The 18987-nt window shown below is 42.4% G+C and overlaps 1 protein-coding gene across 23 annotated transcripts in view; it reads left to right on the top strand.

Moving 5' to 3' along the window:
* The window catches only part of MAGI1 (membrane associated guanylate kinase, WW and PDZ domain containing 1), a 355846-nt gene that overhangs the window by 335609 nt on the left and 1250 nt on the right, over positions 1–18987 (top strand). For 9 of the 23 annotated variants that reach the window (XM_037382553.1, XM_037382546.1, XM_037382552.1 and 6 more), the window contains 7 exons: positions 2202–2495; positions 5683–5886; positions 10898–10988; positions 11110–11173; positions 12186–12329; positions 13562–13700; positions 17369–18987. The exon at positions 17369–18987 is cut by the window's right edge and continues 1250 nt beyond it. In XM_037382553.1, coding sequence (XP_037238450.1) covers positions 2202–2495; positions 5683–5886; positions 10898–10988; positions 11110–11173; positions 12186–12329; positions 13562–13700; positions 17369–18069 — 1637 coding nt within the window. In that variant the 3' untranslated portion in view covers positions 18070–18987. Of the gene's footprint in view, positions 1–2201; positions 2496–5682; positions 5887–10897; positions 10989–11109; positions 11174–12185; positions 12330–13561; positions 14282–15681; positions 15771–17368 lie in introns of those variants that run through there. The other 14 variants (XM_037382563.1, XM_037382564.1, XM_037382561.1 and 11 more) reach the window with 7 other exon arrangements.

Below are 18987 nucleotides of genomic sequence, written 5' to 3'. Positions count from 1 at the left end.
ATCAAAATAACATTCAGGTTGAAAATGAGGCCCATGGAAGACAAGGCTAGAACAACAGTTCCTCTGAAATAGCTCTGTATTCTTATCCAGGGCTGAGCTCCTTCTGCACAATGTTAAATAAATGTTCACTTCTCATTTCTTTCCTTCTTCCCATTGTAGATTAAATGTCAGGTTACGTCTCTCCTCTAATAGCCTCCCTCTCATCCCTGACAAAGGGTTGCCAATGTGAGAGGAGCTTTAGGAGATGAGATTTGGGAGGAAAGGGAAGGGCAGCTGAATTTTGGTATTGTTTTTGTGCGTAGATTTTCTATCTAGTTTTACAGCCTTCAGGCTGGAAATTACCATAAAAGATTTAGTTGTGTGAGAAATGTCTTGGTATTTCATTCAGGGACTTGTTATGCCAGACCGAGCTATTTCTAAATCATTTCAAATGTGGATGCTTACTCTGGGATAAATTATTCAGGATCCTTTCTTTCACCTTGTATTTTCAGGCTTTTAAATTCCAGCTTAACTTTGTAGAGAAGCCTCTTCCTGAATTTTGGTCCTTTATTCCTCCTGCTGTCTATATGCCAGCAGAAAAAGATTGTTTGCCTAAACGGATACTCCATGTCTTGAGATTCATATAGGGGAAAGTTTGTAGTCCTGTATTCTTAGTATGTAGAATACTATATATTTACTACATACTTTGAGTATGTAAGTGCAGAAAGGTACTTCTATCCAAGAATATTTAAAAATTCTCTCTTTTTTTGATCATGGGTTTACAGGTTTAGGTTTTGTTTGGCATCCGTTTTCTTCTTGTTGCTTTTAAGATCTTCAACTTAATTTTAGTTCACCAAATTGGAGAAGTGACCTGATTAGTGGAGGCAGCCATTCAGTAGAGACAAGTGCAATATGCTGCTTTCAGCTGCACAAATGGACTGTGGAGAACTGGCTGAGTAACAAGAAGTGGAAGCTCTTGTGGGCCCCAAGCTTTAACCCGAGGTTGGCTCAGGTGAAGAAAACACTGTGTTGGGATGTAGGCAGGGGGGAACCCTCCTGATTTCCCAGCAGATGATGGCTTAGCTGCAATGTGGTCCAGCATTTCAAGAAAGACATGTTTGAGTTGGAGAGAGCCCAACTGGAGGGAGTCCAGAGGACTAGCGAGAATAAGGAGAGCTCTAGAAAACATGGTCTGCAAGGAAATATTGAACAAATTGGGATTCTTCAGCCTAAAACAGAGAAGGGGGAGGAGGTGTTAAACTCCCCAAGACTATAAGAGGCTACAGCAAAGTGGAAGGGAATAATATGTTCTCCATATGCCTGCTAGATAGAACTTGAAATAATAGCCTTATGTTGCAGCAGGGAAGATTTATGTTTGATACTGCAACCAATAGATTGCCTGGGAAGATATTTAACAGCTGATTAGACAAACATCTGTCAGGACTGACAGCAAGTATAGCCGGCTCTGACTCGAGCAGAGTGTGGACTAAGTGATTTTTTTTTGAGATCTCTTCAAGCCCTGTGGTAGCTGATTAGATTTTAGACTAATACCACTTGCAAATTCAGCTGCTGTTAAACACTTGTTTAATATTAATGTTAATAATGTCTGTTGGTTTCCCCCCAGCTCTGCCAGACTGTACAGATGATAGTTGCTGGTTCTTCCATCCAAAAAAGTTTGGTTCTCAAGTTGTTTCACTTTAGTGGGGATGGTTGTTATTGCTTAAGATCACATTATTCAAAGGCAACGAGTGCTACCCTGCTGATAGCGTTGAGTTAAAAAATACACAGGTGTTGAGTGGTGGGTATTTGATATTACTCTCTCTCCTTGCAGCTTGTGCACATATACGTGTTTGCACATGTATAACTGGAGTGGGAATGTGATATCTAAAGGAGGCACCTGTGAACTAATATAATCCAGGTTTAAAATGCCACAGAGCATCCAAGCACACCGCACTGGTTTAACCATACTGCTGCTGTAGTTCTGCGGCGCAAGGCTTTGGCTGCATGACCATACAGTGGAGAGGATGAGCACGTGTGGTCAGTGCCATCCCTGAGCAGAGCTGTTGGTGGTGACATCCTTGGTCATTATGGTCATGATTTATAGATTAAAGCAGGTGTTTTGCTTTTTCCTCGTTTTCATTTTTTTCTCAGTGGAAGGGACTTTTTGAGTACCAGACAGTGCAGCCTGCTCAGACAGTATGTTTGGGTTTTTTCCTCCCCAGTTCCTAAGGCAGAGAATGAAGTCCCATCCCCAGCCTCTTCCCACCACAGCAGCAACCAGCCGGCCTCGCTGACGGAGGAGAAGCGAACGCCACAGGGCAGCCAGAACTCCCTCAACACTGTCAGCTCGGGCAGTGGCAGCACCAGTGGCATCGGCAGCGGTGGTGGCGGGGGCAGCGGTGTCGTCAGCGCCGTGGTCCAGCCCTATGACGTGGAAATTCGTCGCGGTGAAAACGAGGGGTTTGGCTTTGTCATCGTCTCGTCAGTGAGCAGGCCGGAGGCAGGGACGACATTCGGTAAGTCTTGGGGTTTCTTCAGCGTGCCCCGAATGAGATGCAGGTTTCAGCACTGCAGCACAAGGAGGCGAGCGGGGATCTGTTTAATTAAAAGTCGTGAGCGTGCCCTAATTTATGTAATTAATATTTAATCAGAGGCCAAGACTTGGTAGGTGTTTGCCTCCTGCCTGGGTTTTGTTCAGCACTGGGTCGAGAAAAACAAAATGAGAAATCCCAACCTGAAGAGCAAAAATGCTGCCGGTGGCGATTCCTGATGCTCCCTGAAGCTGCGGCTCTCCCTGCTAGCGGGGTGCCTTTCTGGGGTTTGCTCAGAAGAGCAGCCGGGGATCCCCCCAGTGATGCTGTCTGCCAGTGCAGAAATCGAGCAGGTGGAATGAAATATGTCTCCTGGTGGTGGGACTGAGGCAGTTGATTTAAAAGCAGTAATGCTTAAACTGATGAACTTCTCCTTAGTAATCAGGGTTATTTGGATCCTCGTTAGGGAGTGAGCTTGCTGATAGTTGGAAATTTTTAATTAATGTTGCTTGTGGGTGAGACATAAAATGCAGAATACTGTTAAAATAACAGGTTGGGGTTTTTTTACCCATTCCTCCTCTTCCCAAATCCATTTCTTCAGGGTAGGGGGAAATGAAGTTCATGTGATGTCACGCTTAATATCCTGCCCTAATAGAAGTGGTCCTGGTTTCTTTCTGAAGACAGGCCTTTCTGCTAGGCAGAACACCCCTTCCCAGGTGCTGCTGCAAAAGAGGGGCACATAAGCTGGTTTTGCAAGTATGCACGGAACAGCCCGCTGTAGAGCAGAAATGTCATTGCAAGGGAGAAAACTGTCAAAAATGGTATTTTCTTCCCTTTCCAAATCCTCCAAAAAGGCCAGAGGCAACACCCATGTATAATTTTCAGGGGAAAAGAAGATATTCCCTCTCTGTTAGTCTGTGGCATGTGATAGGGATGGAGGGGGAAAGAAAGACAAAACACATGTCTTGTCCATCTTCACAGTACCTCTCAGAGAAGGGTTGTGGTTTGCAGACATAATGCAATGCAGGTGCATATGGCAAGAAGTGGCCCTTCCCCCTTTTTTCTAGGCTTTTTTATGAAATTTCCTGCCACTGCCCATCAGCCATGCCCTTACTAATACATCAAGGGAGCATCACCTCCTTTGCTGGTGTTGATGTAGAACGGGCCATTTCTAGCTGTTCTGGGCAGTCACGGCAGCAGAGATTCCAAGGGGGAAATATCTAGTACAGACCCAGCACAAGGAGGTCTGGCAGTGCTCAGGTGGGGCTGTCTCACACAGTCCCTGGTGCCCTTCCAGAGCAGCTCTTGTGGTGCCAGAACGCGGTGGTGTAATGCAATGTAGATTAAACTGAACTCAGTCTAAGCCAGGGAGTGAGCTCTTATCTTCTGAAAGTATTCGCAAACGTGTGTAAATAACTGTATGAAGACTATGCTTTAACTCTTTTCTGCAGAGAAACCTTGACCTGAGGTGGTAAAGAGTTGTGTTTGCTTTAGCCCAAGACACTCGCTAACTGGAAGTTTTCTGTGCAGGGGCTCCTCATGGAGATCTGTTGATCTGTGACTGTTTTTCCTTTAATTTTTTTCAAGTGTATTCAGCTTTTTCCTAATACTCTGCATGAGATGTGTTCCCTCTGCTGCGTGGTGCTTGCTTTGGACCTGCTTTGTAGTTCTTTTCTTTCATGGGTAGTATTCAGAGATGGGCCAAACTGGTTCTAAAACCCACCGTGGTCACTTTGGTGTGGGTTCTGTCAGCTGTGTTCAGTGGATTGGACAGAGTTAGGAGCTCTTACCCTCAAAGCAGCCTTTCAACTGGGGCTTTGTATTACCAGAAAGAGAAACTTTCTAACATCACAGTAAAAGAAGAAGGGAAAAAAAAATCCCTCCACCATTTGCAACTAATACTAACACTTTCTGCCAGTTTTCCTTGCATCTTTCCAACCTTGTTCTCTCACCTCACATTCCTTTTCTTAGCCTCTTCTTCTTTATGGTGTTTCTAGTGTTGTCGTGTGTGCAGTAATGTATATCTCTAAAACTACTAATCAAATAAAGAGTACAGCACAGATGGGAAAGTGCATCTTGAGGGTGAATGTATTGTGGATGCAAAGTACGAGATGACCTCTCTTCATACCTCATGGTTCTAATCACATGCTGCGTGCCTGAGCTGTGTGAAGAAGCTGTACAAAACCCTGGTGGATTTATCTGAGTGAAGCTGTGTATCCCATGTGTCCCAATTCCACATTTTATGAGCAACCCTGTGTTTTTGGGACAAAAAATTGCATGAAACGGGAGGAGAATTTTGTCTCCAAAACACATTCATCCTAAAGCGCTCTTGCTCTGTGTGTCAAGACATCTTGATGGTTTTGTGTGTGGTTTTAGAGGTATTTAAATGAGGAGGTCCTTATTCCTTCCCTGCTCCTGTCCTAATGCCATCTAAGATCATAAAAGGGGAAGGGTTAACAGAGGCTGAGGTGGATGCCTGCACCAAACAGGTTACCTTTGTCAGTCTTGGCCCATCTGTAGTGGTCCTGTACCTTCCCTGGTAGTACCTTTGTTCATGATGGAAGAAAACCGGTTCATGTTGCTTCCCCATGCAGCGCTGATAGAGTGGGTCTTTGCAGTAGAAAGGGAGTTGCACTCCCTCCTAGGCCTAGAACACTTTTATCTTTCTATATCGAGAAAGAACAAAACATTGGCAGAAGCTTGAACAGCAGTTGACTTAGGGAAGAACTAGAGAGGTTGACATTGATGTAATCTTGGAGGAGGAAGGTAGTGTTTTTTACAAACAGTTTCGATTTTTTTTTGTTAAAAAATAAGATCAGGATTTGGGTTATGATGGGGCTGCTAAGTGCAGTTGTAGTCTACAAATCTCACCATTTATTAAGAAAAGTCAAGCTGGGGGGGGTTTTGAGCAATTAACAAACCACCTTTTTGTAAAAGAAGTAAAGCATTGTGCACTTGTACTAGTTGATTGCCAATGTTTTGAACACTGGCAGCAAAGCTATCCTATAATAACTTTTGCTTGATGCATTAATTAATTAACCCTTAACCTTCTCTTTCCCTTTTCAACCCTTTTTCTCCTTTTCCCCTTCACCGTATTCCCACGTATGTAAAAAATTAAAAAACAAACCAAAACCAAAACCAAACAAAAACAACCCCCAAACCAATACAAAAGCGGGAAATGCATGTGTGGCCATGCCTCACAAAATAGGTCGGATAATTGAAGGGAGTCCCGCAGACCGCTGTGGCAAGCTGAAAGTAGGCGATCGGATCTTGGCCGTGAATGGGTGCTCCATCACCAACAAGTCGCATTCAGACATCGTCAACCTCATTAAGGAAGCAGGAAACACCGTTACCCTGCGCATCATTCCAGGAGATGGTAAAGTATATGTTTCCTGCTGTCTTACCTGACCCTCTCGTTGGTTTTGTTCCTGGGCTTTTTGCATCAGTCAGAGCTGCAAAGTCACGGAGTACTCAATTTCCACTCCGACTTTGGAATTAGCGGTGAGGGAGGCTGTGAGTCTTCCATAGGTTTATTTTTTGTTTCTTTCTATAGAAATGGACGTTCTGTTTTTAAACAGGGAGGTGCTGAGTCTACATTAAAAAAATACTATTCCATTCTATCACATTCCTCCATGTATCTCCTTAAAATGATCTTCTGTAAATTTGATACATAACTCGGTACACTTTGTTTTGATTCTTAGGTTCATAATGCAGCTTTAGAATATTTGGGAGTCACTGTTAATACGTGCGATTCCTGAAGCTTTGTATAGACACAAGCAGGCTATAGAGTAAAGAGATCACAGAAAGGGATAAACACTTTGTCATGTTTTAAGCCGTTCAAAAGAAGATTTATTTTATTTGGTTTTGTCTGGGTGAGTTGCTTTGGGAGTGAGCTCAGTACATTTTAAAATTACTTTGTTAAATGGTGACAGCTCTGGAGCTGCTGTGTTCTTGCAGGTTCTTGTTGTAAGAATTACCCAAGGCAGGATCTTGTGGTTTCAGGTCAGAGGGAGTGTGCGGGATCCCCAGCAGTATGCTGCCACTTGGTACTGGTTTCAGGTTACTGACCTATTTAATAAAAACAGGGATCTGTGTTATACGTCAGTGTCATTAAATTGATCCCTAGCTGTGATGCCAAATAGGAACAAAGCAGAAACGTATGAAAAGTACCTGCAGCAGAACTAGAGTTGCTGTGGTTCTAAATTCTAAGTATTTTGTTTGTTCATTGTCCTGCTCTGCCATGGATGGGTTCATAGTGAGAACTCATTAGGCAGAAATCTTTTTACATTGCTCTCTTTTCAAGCTGAATCTGCAGGTATAAGATATGATGGCTCAGATACAGTATTAATGAGCATTTTTAAAAGTTGGACAAGACATTATTAGCGTTCAGTTAAATGCGGAGAAAGAGTGATTAAATTTGAAAGGAAGGTTGAGGAAGTATGGCTGGATTGAACCTGGTAGCTGTAGAGCAGAATGGAGAAGTTACACGGTGTGGTTTCCAGTGAGACACATGCATTAGTTGATAACTCTCACACTTTCTGATCTGAAACATGGATTTGGTTATCCCACGGAGCATGTTTATGCTGTGTTTAGTTATAGGATAAAAACAGGCCAGGATGAGAAATGATCTGGTTATAAACTATTTCTGTTTAGGATGATATGCTTTGCATAAAGGGTTTATTTTCCTGCTGATTAATAGCTACCAGGTCAAATGGTATATGATCCTTTGCTGCTTCCAGCAAATTGAGTGTTGATGAATAATAAGATGGCTGTGAATCAGGCTAACATTTGAGCAGGCCAGTGCATGCCAGTTTTGGGAGGTAAACTGGGAGAGGTATTGTTCGTTACATGTATTTTGATACTGGTCAAAATCCAGGGAGGTGAATCTTTAAAATAAATAAATAAATAAAGTTTTGGAGAGGCAAAAGTATCTAAGAAATAAACAACTTTTGAATAGTTTAAATTTTTTTTAGAAAGAGTATAGCCTCCTCATGTGAATGCTCAGCCAGGCTTGCTCATGCAAATAGGTGTACAAAATGCCATGTTAAATTGCTTAGATGAGAAGGGAAATCTGTACCTGTGACTGACATCACGTATTCCTGGAGAAGGTGCAAGTCTGTAACTTACAGAATGAGTGAACTCTTCTCTCTCATAGCAGTGCGGGTTTTGAGTCTTTTTATTTACTCTCCCTTTGGAATTCCAAGTCAGATTGCCAACTTTGCACAGTATTACCTGCATTTAATTTTCAAAAACCAGTTAGACCAGACATTCTCAAAATGGTGAAAGGTTTGCTCTAAACCCCATGAGATTTAAGAAATTGGTCTCAATGTCATTTTTGTTGTCTTTAAGGGCTCTTGTTGATTTGTTGTTTTCTTTTTGTTGACTTTTGGGTGCCTTTTTGGTAAATGCAAATGCTCTAACAGTGTACTTAAAGGTGGTGGCAGGGGAAAGAATAAAGCAGAAGCCATGCTCCTCAGATAAACATCAAACTAAGGCTCATCACAAAACTCACGATAAACTCACACTGCTAATCTCTTCTAACATTATTAAAAACACCAAGGGTTTTTGCTTTGTAATAAGTCTTGCACGAACTCATTGCCATAGACCGCTGCAGGATTGTATTTGCAATGAAATGACAATGGTTTCGCATGCTACCAACTGTTGCAAGGATACAGAGAGCTGAAAACAACAAGCTTCGATTAGGCGTTTAATTGGTGTCTGAGTGTTCTAGGGCAGAACAGGGCAAGGAATCAATGAAATATGTAGGATGTAGAACATACATTTGTAATTCTACTAGAGATAATTTTTTTGCTATATTTGTGTTCTGTTCCAGTTTTGCATGGTGGCTGGCACGCGTCCTGAACTAGTGTCTAAAAAACTAGCAAAATTATGCACAACTCCTGACTCATGGGATGGGGTGGGCTAAAGATAGATGCAGTACAGTGGCATGAAGATACATCTGTACCAAAGATGTGTTGTTGCACTACTTGGTATTCTTAGTGTGACCTGCTAAAGGGTAGAAATCTTGCATTCTCTTTGAAGCCCATCTTCATCTGATCTCCAAATATTTGTGCAGAATTTCAGAGGCTTTTGTTCTGGATGAATACAGGACGCTTAACCACGTTTTAGGACCTTTGTAGATTGGAGACAGATTTTAGCGTCAAGGCATCTTTATAAAATACAGAGAATTATTTCCACACATAGGGACACCTCCTTCTCACACAAGCCAGCTGTCAGTGGCACATCCTCGCAAGGGTTTGTGTTGGTCATGCCTACCTCGAGAGGCGCAGGCAGACCCAGGAGCCTCTCTTGCTCTCTGAGCCACCGGGCACAAGCCAGCTCTGGTCTGGAAGATGTTACAGCTCCATATGCTGGAGGTTTGGGCATGTTAACTTGGGCATAGTGCTGCAGGCAAAGGAGCTGTGCTCTCGTTGCACCCGTCTGTTTAAATGGTTCTTCTTTTTCTCTTTCCCGAGTTTCCCTTGACACGCACTAGCTACAGAAAGGAAAAATCTTCACCTCATCTAGATTTCTCCACTTTTAAAATAAATTCATGAAATAGACTAAGTTCACAGGACCAAGTAAGCCCCTGAGCACCACCTTACCTTAATTCATGCAAAAAACCTCCCATTTCTGCAATTTTGTATTACAGCCGGACTCCGTTTAATGATGGTAGATTTCTCCACAGTCAATAAAATGAATTACCAGATGCCTAGAGCTTCAGGGGCAAACAAGGGCAGGGTAGAAGATGCTGTAATTTTATTTTGGAGAGCCAGATGTTTCCACGCGGTTTTTGTTGCTGTTTTCTGATGGTGCTTTTTTTTTTTTTTTTTTTTTTTTTTTTTTTTTTTTTGAGAAGGGATGGAACTAGAGAAATTCAGTCAAGAAACAAGGCACATTGTTGTAACCAGTGATTGTGCACTCAGTTTACATTTTGATCTTGAAAAGTGAGTTGTGGTCAGTATTTTATAGTTGTCATCTGTGGTCCTCTCCTGGATAGAATGAATATAGGCACAAAGTGGGGGTCTCCTGTATGCAGAACTGTTCCACAGAGGGAGGGAGTGCCTGCCACTGCAGTGACTTTAGCTGGGAACGCCATGCCTAAGGAGTGGATGTTTCTATTGACTGTGCCCATCATTCTGCGTATGCAACCAATACAGCTGTTCAACGTTTTGAGTGGGTAGGCATGTACCATCAGCTCTTCCTCTGAATTCATACTCCTGTGTGAGGGGAAGGGTGTTTTCAGGAACTGCTGACTTGCAGAGCAATTCAAAATTCGAAATGCTTCAGTATTAATTTCAGTTCAGGTTTGATACAATATGCATTTCTGGAAAATGTGTTGAGTTCAATATGCAAGAGTTCCAGGTCTTTCCTCCAAAACTGTGTTGCTAGTATTTGGCTAATGTCATTGACGTGACCTTAATTTTAGGCAGAATTTTAAATGAGTTCTGGGTTAACTCTGGTCTTACTGAAGTCCAATATGTAAAGCTCCAAAATGATAAGGGGACCATTTTGCCGTGCTGTACTGAGGGACACCTAGAGAGTCCTTTTTCATTTGTGTCTACAGCAACTCCTGTCCCAGTTTTGTGAAGTGCGAGAGAGGACCTCTCCTCCTAAAAGCACCTCCTGCTGTGTGTAGAGAAATGTGGCATTTGCACAGGCTGACGTTGGGCTGAGAGCCCTTTACCATGGCATAAATGGAGTTTTGAAGTTAATCCTGCTCTATGTATTCTCTCGGTGAGCCCTTTTGTAAATGGCACCCAGAGCTGTTGATGCTTTTGGTACAGGTGCTTCCACATCCCTGCATGCAGCTTTGAGTGCTCAGGCAGCAGTGGATTGTATTTCAAAGATGGATTGCAGTAAGTTTGGGTTTTAGCCACATTCAATATCACCTTGTGAGGTATTAGATAAAAGCCACATCTCAATCCTACTGAAGATTGCAGTTTCTGATGGAGGAAGCACTGATAAGCTTATAATCCATGGAATAGTTATTGCTACTATAAAATTAATCCAGCCTACCTATACCATATTTGGAGACTCTAATGATTTGAATTCATGTCATTAGACAGCAGGGAAATAATTCTTCAACCCTTACACCACAAGTCAGCCTTCATTCTGAGTGGGTCTAACGGTCAGAGGTGTTTCTAATCCAGATTTCCTAATTATTTTTTTTTTTTGCATTTTCCAATTTCATATACATATTTGTGATGACGCAGCTTAGACTTTATCCCGTTAATTTTTGGTTTTAAGAAATTTGAGCCAATCTCAAGTTCTTTAAAAACAACATAATGATGCTTTTCAATGAAATGCCTTTGCAAAGCTTTTTTTTTTCTTTCAGCAAATGGCCAATGGTCGTCCCTCATAATGAAAAAAAATTTATTTTGCAGAATCCTCCAATGCTACTTTATTGACCAATGCAGAAAAAATTGCTACAATTACAACCACACATACTCCTCAGCAAATACCACAGGAGACCAGGTCAGATTGTTTTCCTTGAGGAGAGCATGTTGACATGCTCTCTCTTTGGGCATTTCTTGATCATCTTCACATTCCATGAGCTGGTTTTTTCCTCTCTCCCTCTTTCTCTCTTCCTTTACAGCAGGAACAACACCAAACCAAAGCAGGAATCCCAGTTTGATTTCAAACCACCCCAAGCAGCGCAGGTAAGGAGTAGCTTTCTAATTGTTTTGTTTACCACAGAGTGTTGCTTCCAATCTGCTTGAGGGGGCTGTATTCAAATAGTTCCCTTGAAAATTCCTACTGGGAGGCTGTTCTCCCTCAGCCTGTTTGCTGAAGTAAGAGGAATTTGCTGATTAGTTTCTTAATATGTGTTGTTTTTTCAGCTGAGAAACATTTCCAGCACATTCTCATCAAAAGTTTTAGGGAGGGGGGGAAAAAAAACCAACCACAGCTGACATTTTAATGATAGTAATAGTTTATGTGTTTGTTTATTGAATTGTATATTTTGAAGGGCCTCTCCAGAAAGTACTGTTGTGTGCGAATGGTAAGTTCAGAGGACAAAAAAGAGGAAAACTAAAAAGGGGCAGTAGCTGGAGTTTTCCAGCTTTCACAGATGGCATCTAATTAGAGAGATTATCTATCTCACTGTTATCTTTCTTTGCCACTGGCCATCCCAGAAGTAACCTCTTCCATTAGGGATTTCAAGACATCCCTACGCTAACAGCATTTGTGAAAAACAATGCACATGCTTCTGAGCTTCTTGCAAAGGAATTGATGAGGTGGTAACAAAAAGGAAAAGCCAGCACCATGGCATAAAGTCACCCCAGGTGCCATTAGCCATTCAATTAAAGCCTGGCACTGGAATTGTGGTTACCCTGGCCTTCCTGTGCAGCTGCTGGAACACTAACCACCCTCCAGAAACATGCTTTTCTGCCCTGGGCACGGGAGTGTTGTGTAACAGAGGTGCCTAAAAATGCATGGGACGTGGCCAAGCCCATTCATTCAAACGGCCCTTTGCAGACCACTGCCAGGACTCCAAACTGCAGGGTGGGATCTGAGGAAGCAGGAAATCCTAGCCTGTGTGTGAAAACTCAACTTTTTTTAATTATGAGTAACAAAACCAATAATGTACGTTGGTTGAATAACTTTAAAATTAGAGTAGAGCAGTGTTTAACATTCCATTCAACTGTGCATATGTTGTCTTCCCTCCCGCAGGACCAAGATTTTTACACTGTTGAGCTGGAAAGAGGAGCCAAAGGGTTTGGCTTTAGCCTGCGAGGTGGCCGGGAGTATAACATGGATCTGTACGTGTTGCGGCTAGCTGAGGATGGTCCGGCTGAGAGATGTGGGAAGATGAGGGTATGCACAAACAGATTTAAAAAACGCGTTTCTTTGCAATAAGCTGACTTCCCTGCCTCTCACTTACAGGCACACCTTCTGCTGTGCCAGCTAAAAGGAAAATGAGATGTTAACTGAAAGGAGCAGTGGTTCCTATTTACTTCTGTGTGTGGCTTCTGTCACTCTCTGTATACAGTCTGTAGCAGTGCGTGTGCATGGGAAGGCTTCACCCCCTTCTTCCAACCCAGGTTTCCAAATTGTAATACATAATCTGACTTGTAAAGCCTAACAGAGATGCATGTAGCAATGAAAATGTAATAGTCACAGTCTTTGTCAGCTCTTCTAAAGCTGCAGCTGTGGGTAGAGAATCGGGATGTCCCACCTGACCCCCTCCTATGCTCGAGGGCAGAGAGGGGAGAGAGAATGTATACTGACCCACAGGTTACAAAATTATAATGTACTTTTTTATTAGTATTATCTGTTAACTTCACACATCAGCTAAATTATAAACATTATAGCAAGGGCATATGTTATAAAATGCCTACAGAAAAATTAAATTGGCAAGTTTTATGTACTCCTTGCTCCTCTGTTAAAGAATGCAGTATAACTTTGCTGCATGTGCCATTTGTCTTCTTCTCCTCCAGATATATCATGCAGAGGGCATTTTCAAAAAACTTTTGTCTAGAGGCAAATTTATAGGTCCAAAAGTTATGCTTATGAAAATAAAGCAGTGCTGCCTTGTGGAGGTCAGTGCTTTGACAAGCTCTTCCAGCCCCTGTTTTCCTATCCTGATAAATGATTATCTTTACAGAAGCAGCTTTGTTGGTTCATAGTAGGTATCTATATCCAAGTGAGAAATGGATCTGAAAGAGCTATTTGAACACCCCGGTTACAGCAAACTGTAAAACAAATGACGACGTTGACCAAAAACTTCACAGATAATCAAAATAAAATAACACCAGTTCTAACACAGCTCTAGCTATTGAAAAATACAGTAATGCAATGTGGTTTTACAGAACAGCAATGAAATATTTTGATACCTCAAGCTTTCCCTGTTGTCTTCATGTCTCCCAGGCCCCTGCACACTGTTTTTTTGTGGACTGCCATTGGGAGGAGTTGGGTGTATTTAGCTTCACCTCGTGCATAGTTGTTCCTCCACCTTTGCTGTGGCTGTTGTCTCATGGTGTGCTGGCGGTGATGCTCCTGGGGACTTGTTTCTAATCTTTGACTCTTTTCTTTTGTAACATTGACAGATCGGTGATGAAATCTTAGAGATCAACGGAGAAACTACCAAGAACATGAAGCATGCTCGGGCCATCGAACTGATTAAAAATGGTGGCCGCAGGGTCCGCCTGTTTCTGAAACGTGGAGATGGCTCTGTCCCAGAATATGGTGGGTCAAACTATGAAAACATTCCTTTCTTCCCTGGCATCACTCCATGAATGATCTGTCTCAAGATCTGAAGCGGGAATTCTTTTTTATTTTCCTTTCTCACCAGTGTCTTACCAACCTTTGCAACATATGGTTAATTGCCTCGCTTGTGCTGAATTTTCTACACATTTCATCCTTTGCTTGCTTCCATGGACTTGGGGCGCAGTGTAAGGCAAGATCATCATAGCAGTATTTTTGGTGATCAGAGAGGAAAACAAAACAATACAAAAAAACCTTATTGTCTTGTCCAGCCAAACAAGGAATGTCATTGAACTGTGCCAAACTGTTTCTCAGCGGCTGAATTGTTGTTTCAAATAGGTCTCTACTTCTAATCAATGCAAAAACTGGGATCCTGAGTTATTATTCTAAAGCAGTGATTTTTTTTGTTAGGTTTTTCTCTTAGTTCCTGTCCATAGACATGAATGCCAAGATGGCTTATGAGATTTTTGCCTTCCCTTAATATTTATGTAAATATTTATAAAGTTATTTAAGAAAAAGAAGAAAGAAAAAAAAAAAAAAGCTTTACTGCAAAAATATATTCATTTGGCCTCCTGAGCCCTTTTCTTCCCCTTTAAACTGTCTGCTGGTTGCAACTAGTTAATTTGTAAGGTCCGAAAAGGTGAGGAGGTTGTGAAAAGGTGCTCTCGTGTTTGTCTTGGGGGAAACATTCAGTCCTCGTTTCTTACTAAGAATTGCATTAGATTTCCTTTTCTTCCCCCGGAGGTTGGATTGCTGGGTGGCTTAACTTAGCACACTATTTAATATTATAATTATGTCTTATTTATTTGAGATAATTGTCAAATATTGTGCCCTCGATGGAGGGCTACTCCCAACCAAAGGTCTTTGAGGTTTCTATAGAAACTGATGATTGAAGGGATGTCCTTTATATTTTTCTCCCCGTATTTGGGTTATTTCTGTGTCAGTAAGTTCTGTGTTTATCATTCACTCCCATGTCCTAAAACCAGAAACAAAACCTTTCTGCACAATTGATGAACTAGATTTTCTTTTTATTTACTCTGCCACATTTGAGAGTTTCTGCTCACTCTGCTCATTATTTAACTTAAAATGACCAATTCAGACTATAAGCAACAAACAATTGAAGTGTTTAACAATATGGAAGGGAAGTTGTGGGTTTACACTTCTGTAATATAAATAGCACACCAGAAGGTTCAATGATGGCACTGAAATTCTGTATTGTTCTTTCTACTTTTGTCTTTTCCTATACTCCTTTGGATGTACAGTACTGTATCATATACTAGACTGCATAAATACCCTGTAAATTAAGTGCTTCACTTCTCAAAGCATATGTCTGTTGCACTGAGGATGGAAATCCACCACCGATTTTCTTTTGGCTAATGCTAAACCACTAAACGTTCATTCTCCAAGCAAGGATTTAATATACAGGGGTTGCACTACTGTAAAGAATATCCTTGTAACATTTGGGACTCCTTCCTCTCTTCGTTCTGTTCGCTGCAGTCGCAAATGGTTCCTCTAATAATGTTAAGTTCCAATATTTTTCTGACTCGATTGGAACGTGCTTCTCTATGAGGCTGTATATTTTTGTAATGAGTTTTGTACTTATTTTTAATGTTGTGGTCTCTGGTGGACTTTATTTTTCGTTGTTGTTTGATTGTTAATGTTTTTTCTATGACATTCTGTGTCGCTGTTCCAGCTGTCTTTTAGAATGGATGCTCTCGTTGTCTGGGTTATTGAATCACCTTTTAGATGTCTCTTTATGTCACAATAATAACAACTGCTGTCTTTGCAGCCTTATATTTGGGTGAAGCCTAGACAATCTGACTGGAAAAATAAACTTTCTTTATTCTAAGATAAAATATGAAGATTTTTCTTTCTTTCATCTTTGTTCTAGGGAATCTAAATTTTCTACTTTTCTCTTTCTCTTTCTCTTACTTTTCTTGGTGCTGGGCTCTTCCTTCCTCAGCGATGATACCTCCTAATATCGCTGCATGTATGAGAAATGACAAGCTCGGGGAGTCTTGCTTCTACCTTATGGGCCATAATCAAACTACGGTTTGTAGCTAAAATCAATATTAGGTGTTTTTGTGCTGTGGCCTAATTCCCTCACATTGCTTTCCGCTTCGCTATATTTTATATGTACAGCAATTCATTCCGAGCACCCTGCGTCCCCTGAATTGTAAGTACACCACAGGACACGTTTAAACCTCGCTTGTACCTTGTGCGATAGCCAGGTTGCCGCAAGCCACGTGCTTACAGTTACGGAAAAGCGGTGTGGTCCCCAGCTGCTGCCTGAAAATGCTAATAACCAAAAATGCACACACGTGAGTCACAACACGGGTTTCACCTGGAAATCACAGACCTCAGGGCCCATGCGCACACCGACCCTCCCAGGCTAAGGAATGGAAATGCCATCAAATGGGAGACACCTTGCGTGGTGGCAGGAGGAATGAGCATGTAGAGCTTTTGGCTTGGGGGAGGGGAGACAAAAAGGAGAAAAACCGGGTGGGGGCGGGGGGGAATCTGTCCCCACAAGTGTTTGTGAGGGTTTTCAGTCGTTGCCATCAGGACAGTCCACCTCGAGGTGGGTGTCTCGGTGCAAGCGGCAGGAAGCCTGCAGGAAGCGTAGCTAACGCCAGCCGAGCTGCTGTGCAGAAGCTGCTTTAAAAAAGAAAGCCATAAGCAAATAAAAGTAACGCTCATTAAGTCAGCACAGCTACTTTAACGTTTGCCATGTCTATAATGAATCATTCATAAACATCCGTTAGAAATGACGTGAGCAGTTGTAGCTTAGCTACAGTGCAGGGCTGGTTCTTAGTTTTGGGGTTGGTTTTTTTTTTTTCCTGCTGCTTTGCAGTTTGTCTCGCAGAGGTAGCTCAGCTCTATTTTACCCAAATACTACTTTAAAAATAACAAACTGGAGATTAGGTTTTAATCAAAGCCATCCCACATATTACAGTATCTTTTCATTGCTTTGATATGAAAAAATCATAACTTCTGTCATCGTTGTTCGAATCATTGTGGCAAAACCAAAATCTACATTAGGACTTCTCGTAACATGGTAGAACTAAGTGAGATTAAGTAAAGTCTTAAACAAAATGACAATTGCATGATTACAGTCTATTTCTCACACCTTCAAAATGTTATTTTACAAAGTGAAAACTTAATGATCAATTCTATTTTCTGTATATTTTCTGTTATTTGAAACAAAGCCTCCCACACCTGGAAGGCAGTTCTTTCAAAAGTCTTGACAAAATCGTTTCCTAAAGGCCCTCTTTATTGGAAACCGTTAAAAAACCCCACAGCCAACAACCTGAACTACAATATTTTTCTTTTTTCCACTGGAAAGAAAGTAGTGTAAACCGAAACATTATGAATTGGGCTTGGGGAAAATGTAAAATGCCCCATGACCAGAAGAGCGTAAAGATGATATCAGCTTGGACCAAAACACGGCTAACGAACAGAGCAGCACCAGTACTAACCTGTAACTCTCGTTGTTCGCAGTTAAATTAACAAAAGCTTCGGTTAGCCTTCACTGACTGCTTTTAACAGTTGTTTGTTTTTGTCACTAATGAAGTCTGAAGAGTGCTAAGTGGTGTCACGGCGCTGCAGAAGGCATCAGTACCAAACGCTTTGCTGTTATTTTCTTTCAGACCCCAGCAGTGACAGGAACAGTCCCGCCACAGGTTCACAAAATGTATCGGAAATGAAACCCGTGCCATCCGACCGACGGCAGCACCCATCATCGGAGTCCAGTTATCCACCAGACCTTCACAAATCATCACAACATGGGGACAAGCGGACTTACGTTAGAGACCTAAAAGGCAGCAGAGAGTTTAGCAGACATCCCAATGAACACCACACTTGGAATGGGACTTCTAAGACCAACGACCACGTGCCAGGCAGGAGGACGGAGAGGTCGCCGGAGAGGAGGCACGAGAGGCAGCTGGAGAGGGCAGTGGTGAACGGGCAGAAGAGGAGGTCTCCCGAAAAGCGGAGGGAAGGGACGAGGAGCGCTGACAACACTTTGGAGAGGCGGGAGCGACACGAGAGGAGGAGAGACCTCTCCCCCGAGAGGCGCAGAGAGCGGTCGCCCAGCCGCCGCCGGCGGTCGCTGGAGAGACTCACGGAGCCGAGGAGGTCACCCGATCGGAGAAGAGAGAGCTCCCTTGACCGACGGGCCAAGTCGTCTGACCGGCGGAGGGAGAGGTCGCCCGACAGACGGCTCAGGGAGGAGCGAGTCGGTCACCGGGAGAGGGAAGACCCGGGCTGGAAGCATGAGCCGAGCCGCAGGCACCCGCCCGAGCAGCGCAGGCGGCCGTACAAGGAGTGCAGCACCGACCTCAGCATCTGAGGGGCTCCTCCGGGGTCCCCGTCGCCTTCCCCACGCCGCGGGAGCGGAGGAGAAAGTGCGGGAGCTGAAACCATCTGGCTTTCACAGGCGAGGAGACATCCGGCACCTGCTGATCCTACAAACCTTTTATGCAGATGAAATCATAACAAAAAAAAAAAAAAGTGTTGTGCCTGATGTATAATATTAAAGAAAGTATTTTTCAGTGTATTCTTTTTTTTTTAATTACTTGCCAAATGTTGGTCCTAAAGGATTATAAAATTTTGTTTCTACATTCTTTGTAGATTTCTTAAGAATAATTCCTTTATTGGGCTACTTTCCCCCCTTCCCGATATAGTAAATGGGGGTAGCCAGTAATATAATATAGGCAAAGGATTTTATGACCAAGTTTGAATAATTTGATCCAGACTGTTCTCTAGTGACTCACTGCTACACTGTATGTAGAAAATTTTTTAAGGGTTGGGGGTGGGGAAGGAAGAAACTTGTTCATCTCAGTAGGAATGGAGCGCTCCTGCTGAAGGAATTAAAAAAGAAAAACAAATGTTCCTAAAATTGCAAGAACTGTTTGAAGAGACTACTGTTTCAATGAAGGATATTTATAATAATAATAAATAATAATAAAAAAAAAATACAAACCCACACAGCACAAGATGATTTATGATAAGGAATTTCTAGTTTGTTCCGTGAACAGTTTATACTTTCAGGCCCCCTCTACAGGATGCGCAAAGGCAGAAAGACTGGTAACCACCATGCCTGTGTCACACACTAACGTAGACTGTTGATCTCTCATTAGCCTCAGCAACATTTAACGATATTTCATTAAGGCAGCCGCCGCAGCCCTCCTCATCTTCTAGATGTATATGGACAGCAACCCAAGCATGCATGGTATTGTTTGTCTGCTTTGAAGCAAGGGAAGGGATC

This window comes from Falco rusticolus, chromosome 4 (assembly GCF_015220075.1).
Source record: "Falco rusticolus isolate bFalRus1 chromosome 4, bFalRus1.pri, whole genome shotgun sequence".
Classification (NCBI taxonomy): Eukaryota; Metazoa; Chordata; class Aves; order Falconiformes; family Falconidae; genus Falco; species Falco rusticolus.
The sequence above is the reverse complement of the archived record's forward strand: the minus strand, read 5'-3'. Positions and strand labels throughout refer to the sequence as shown.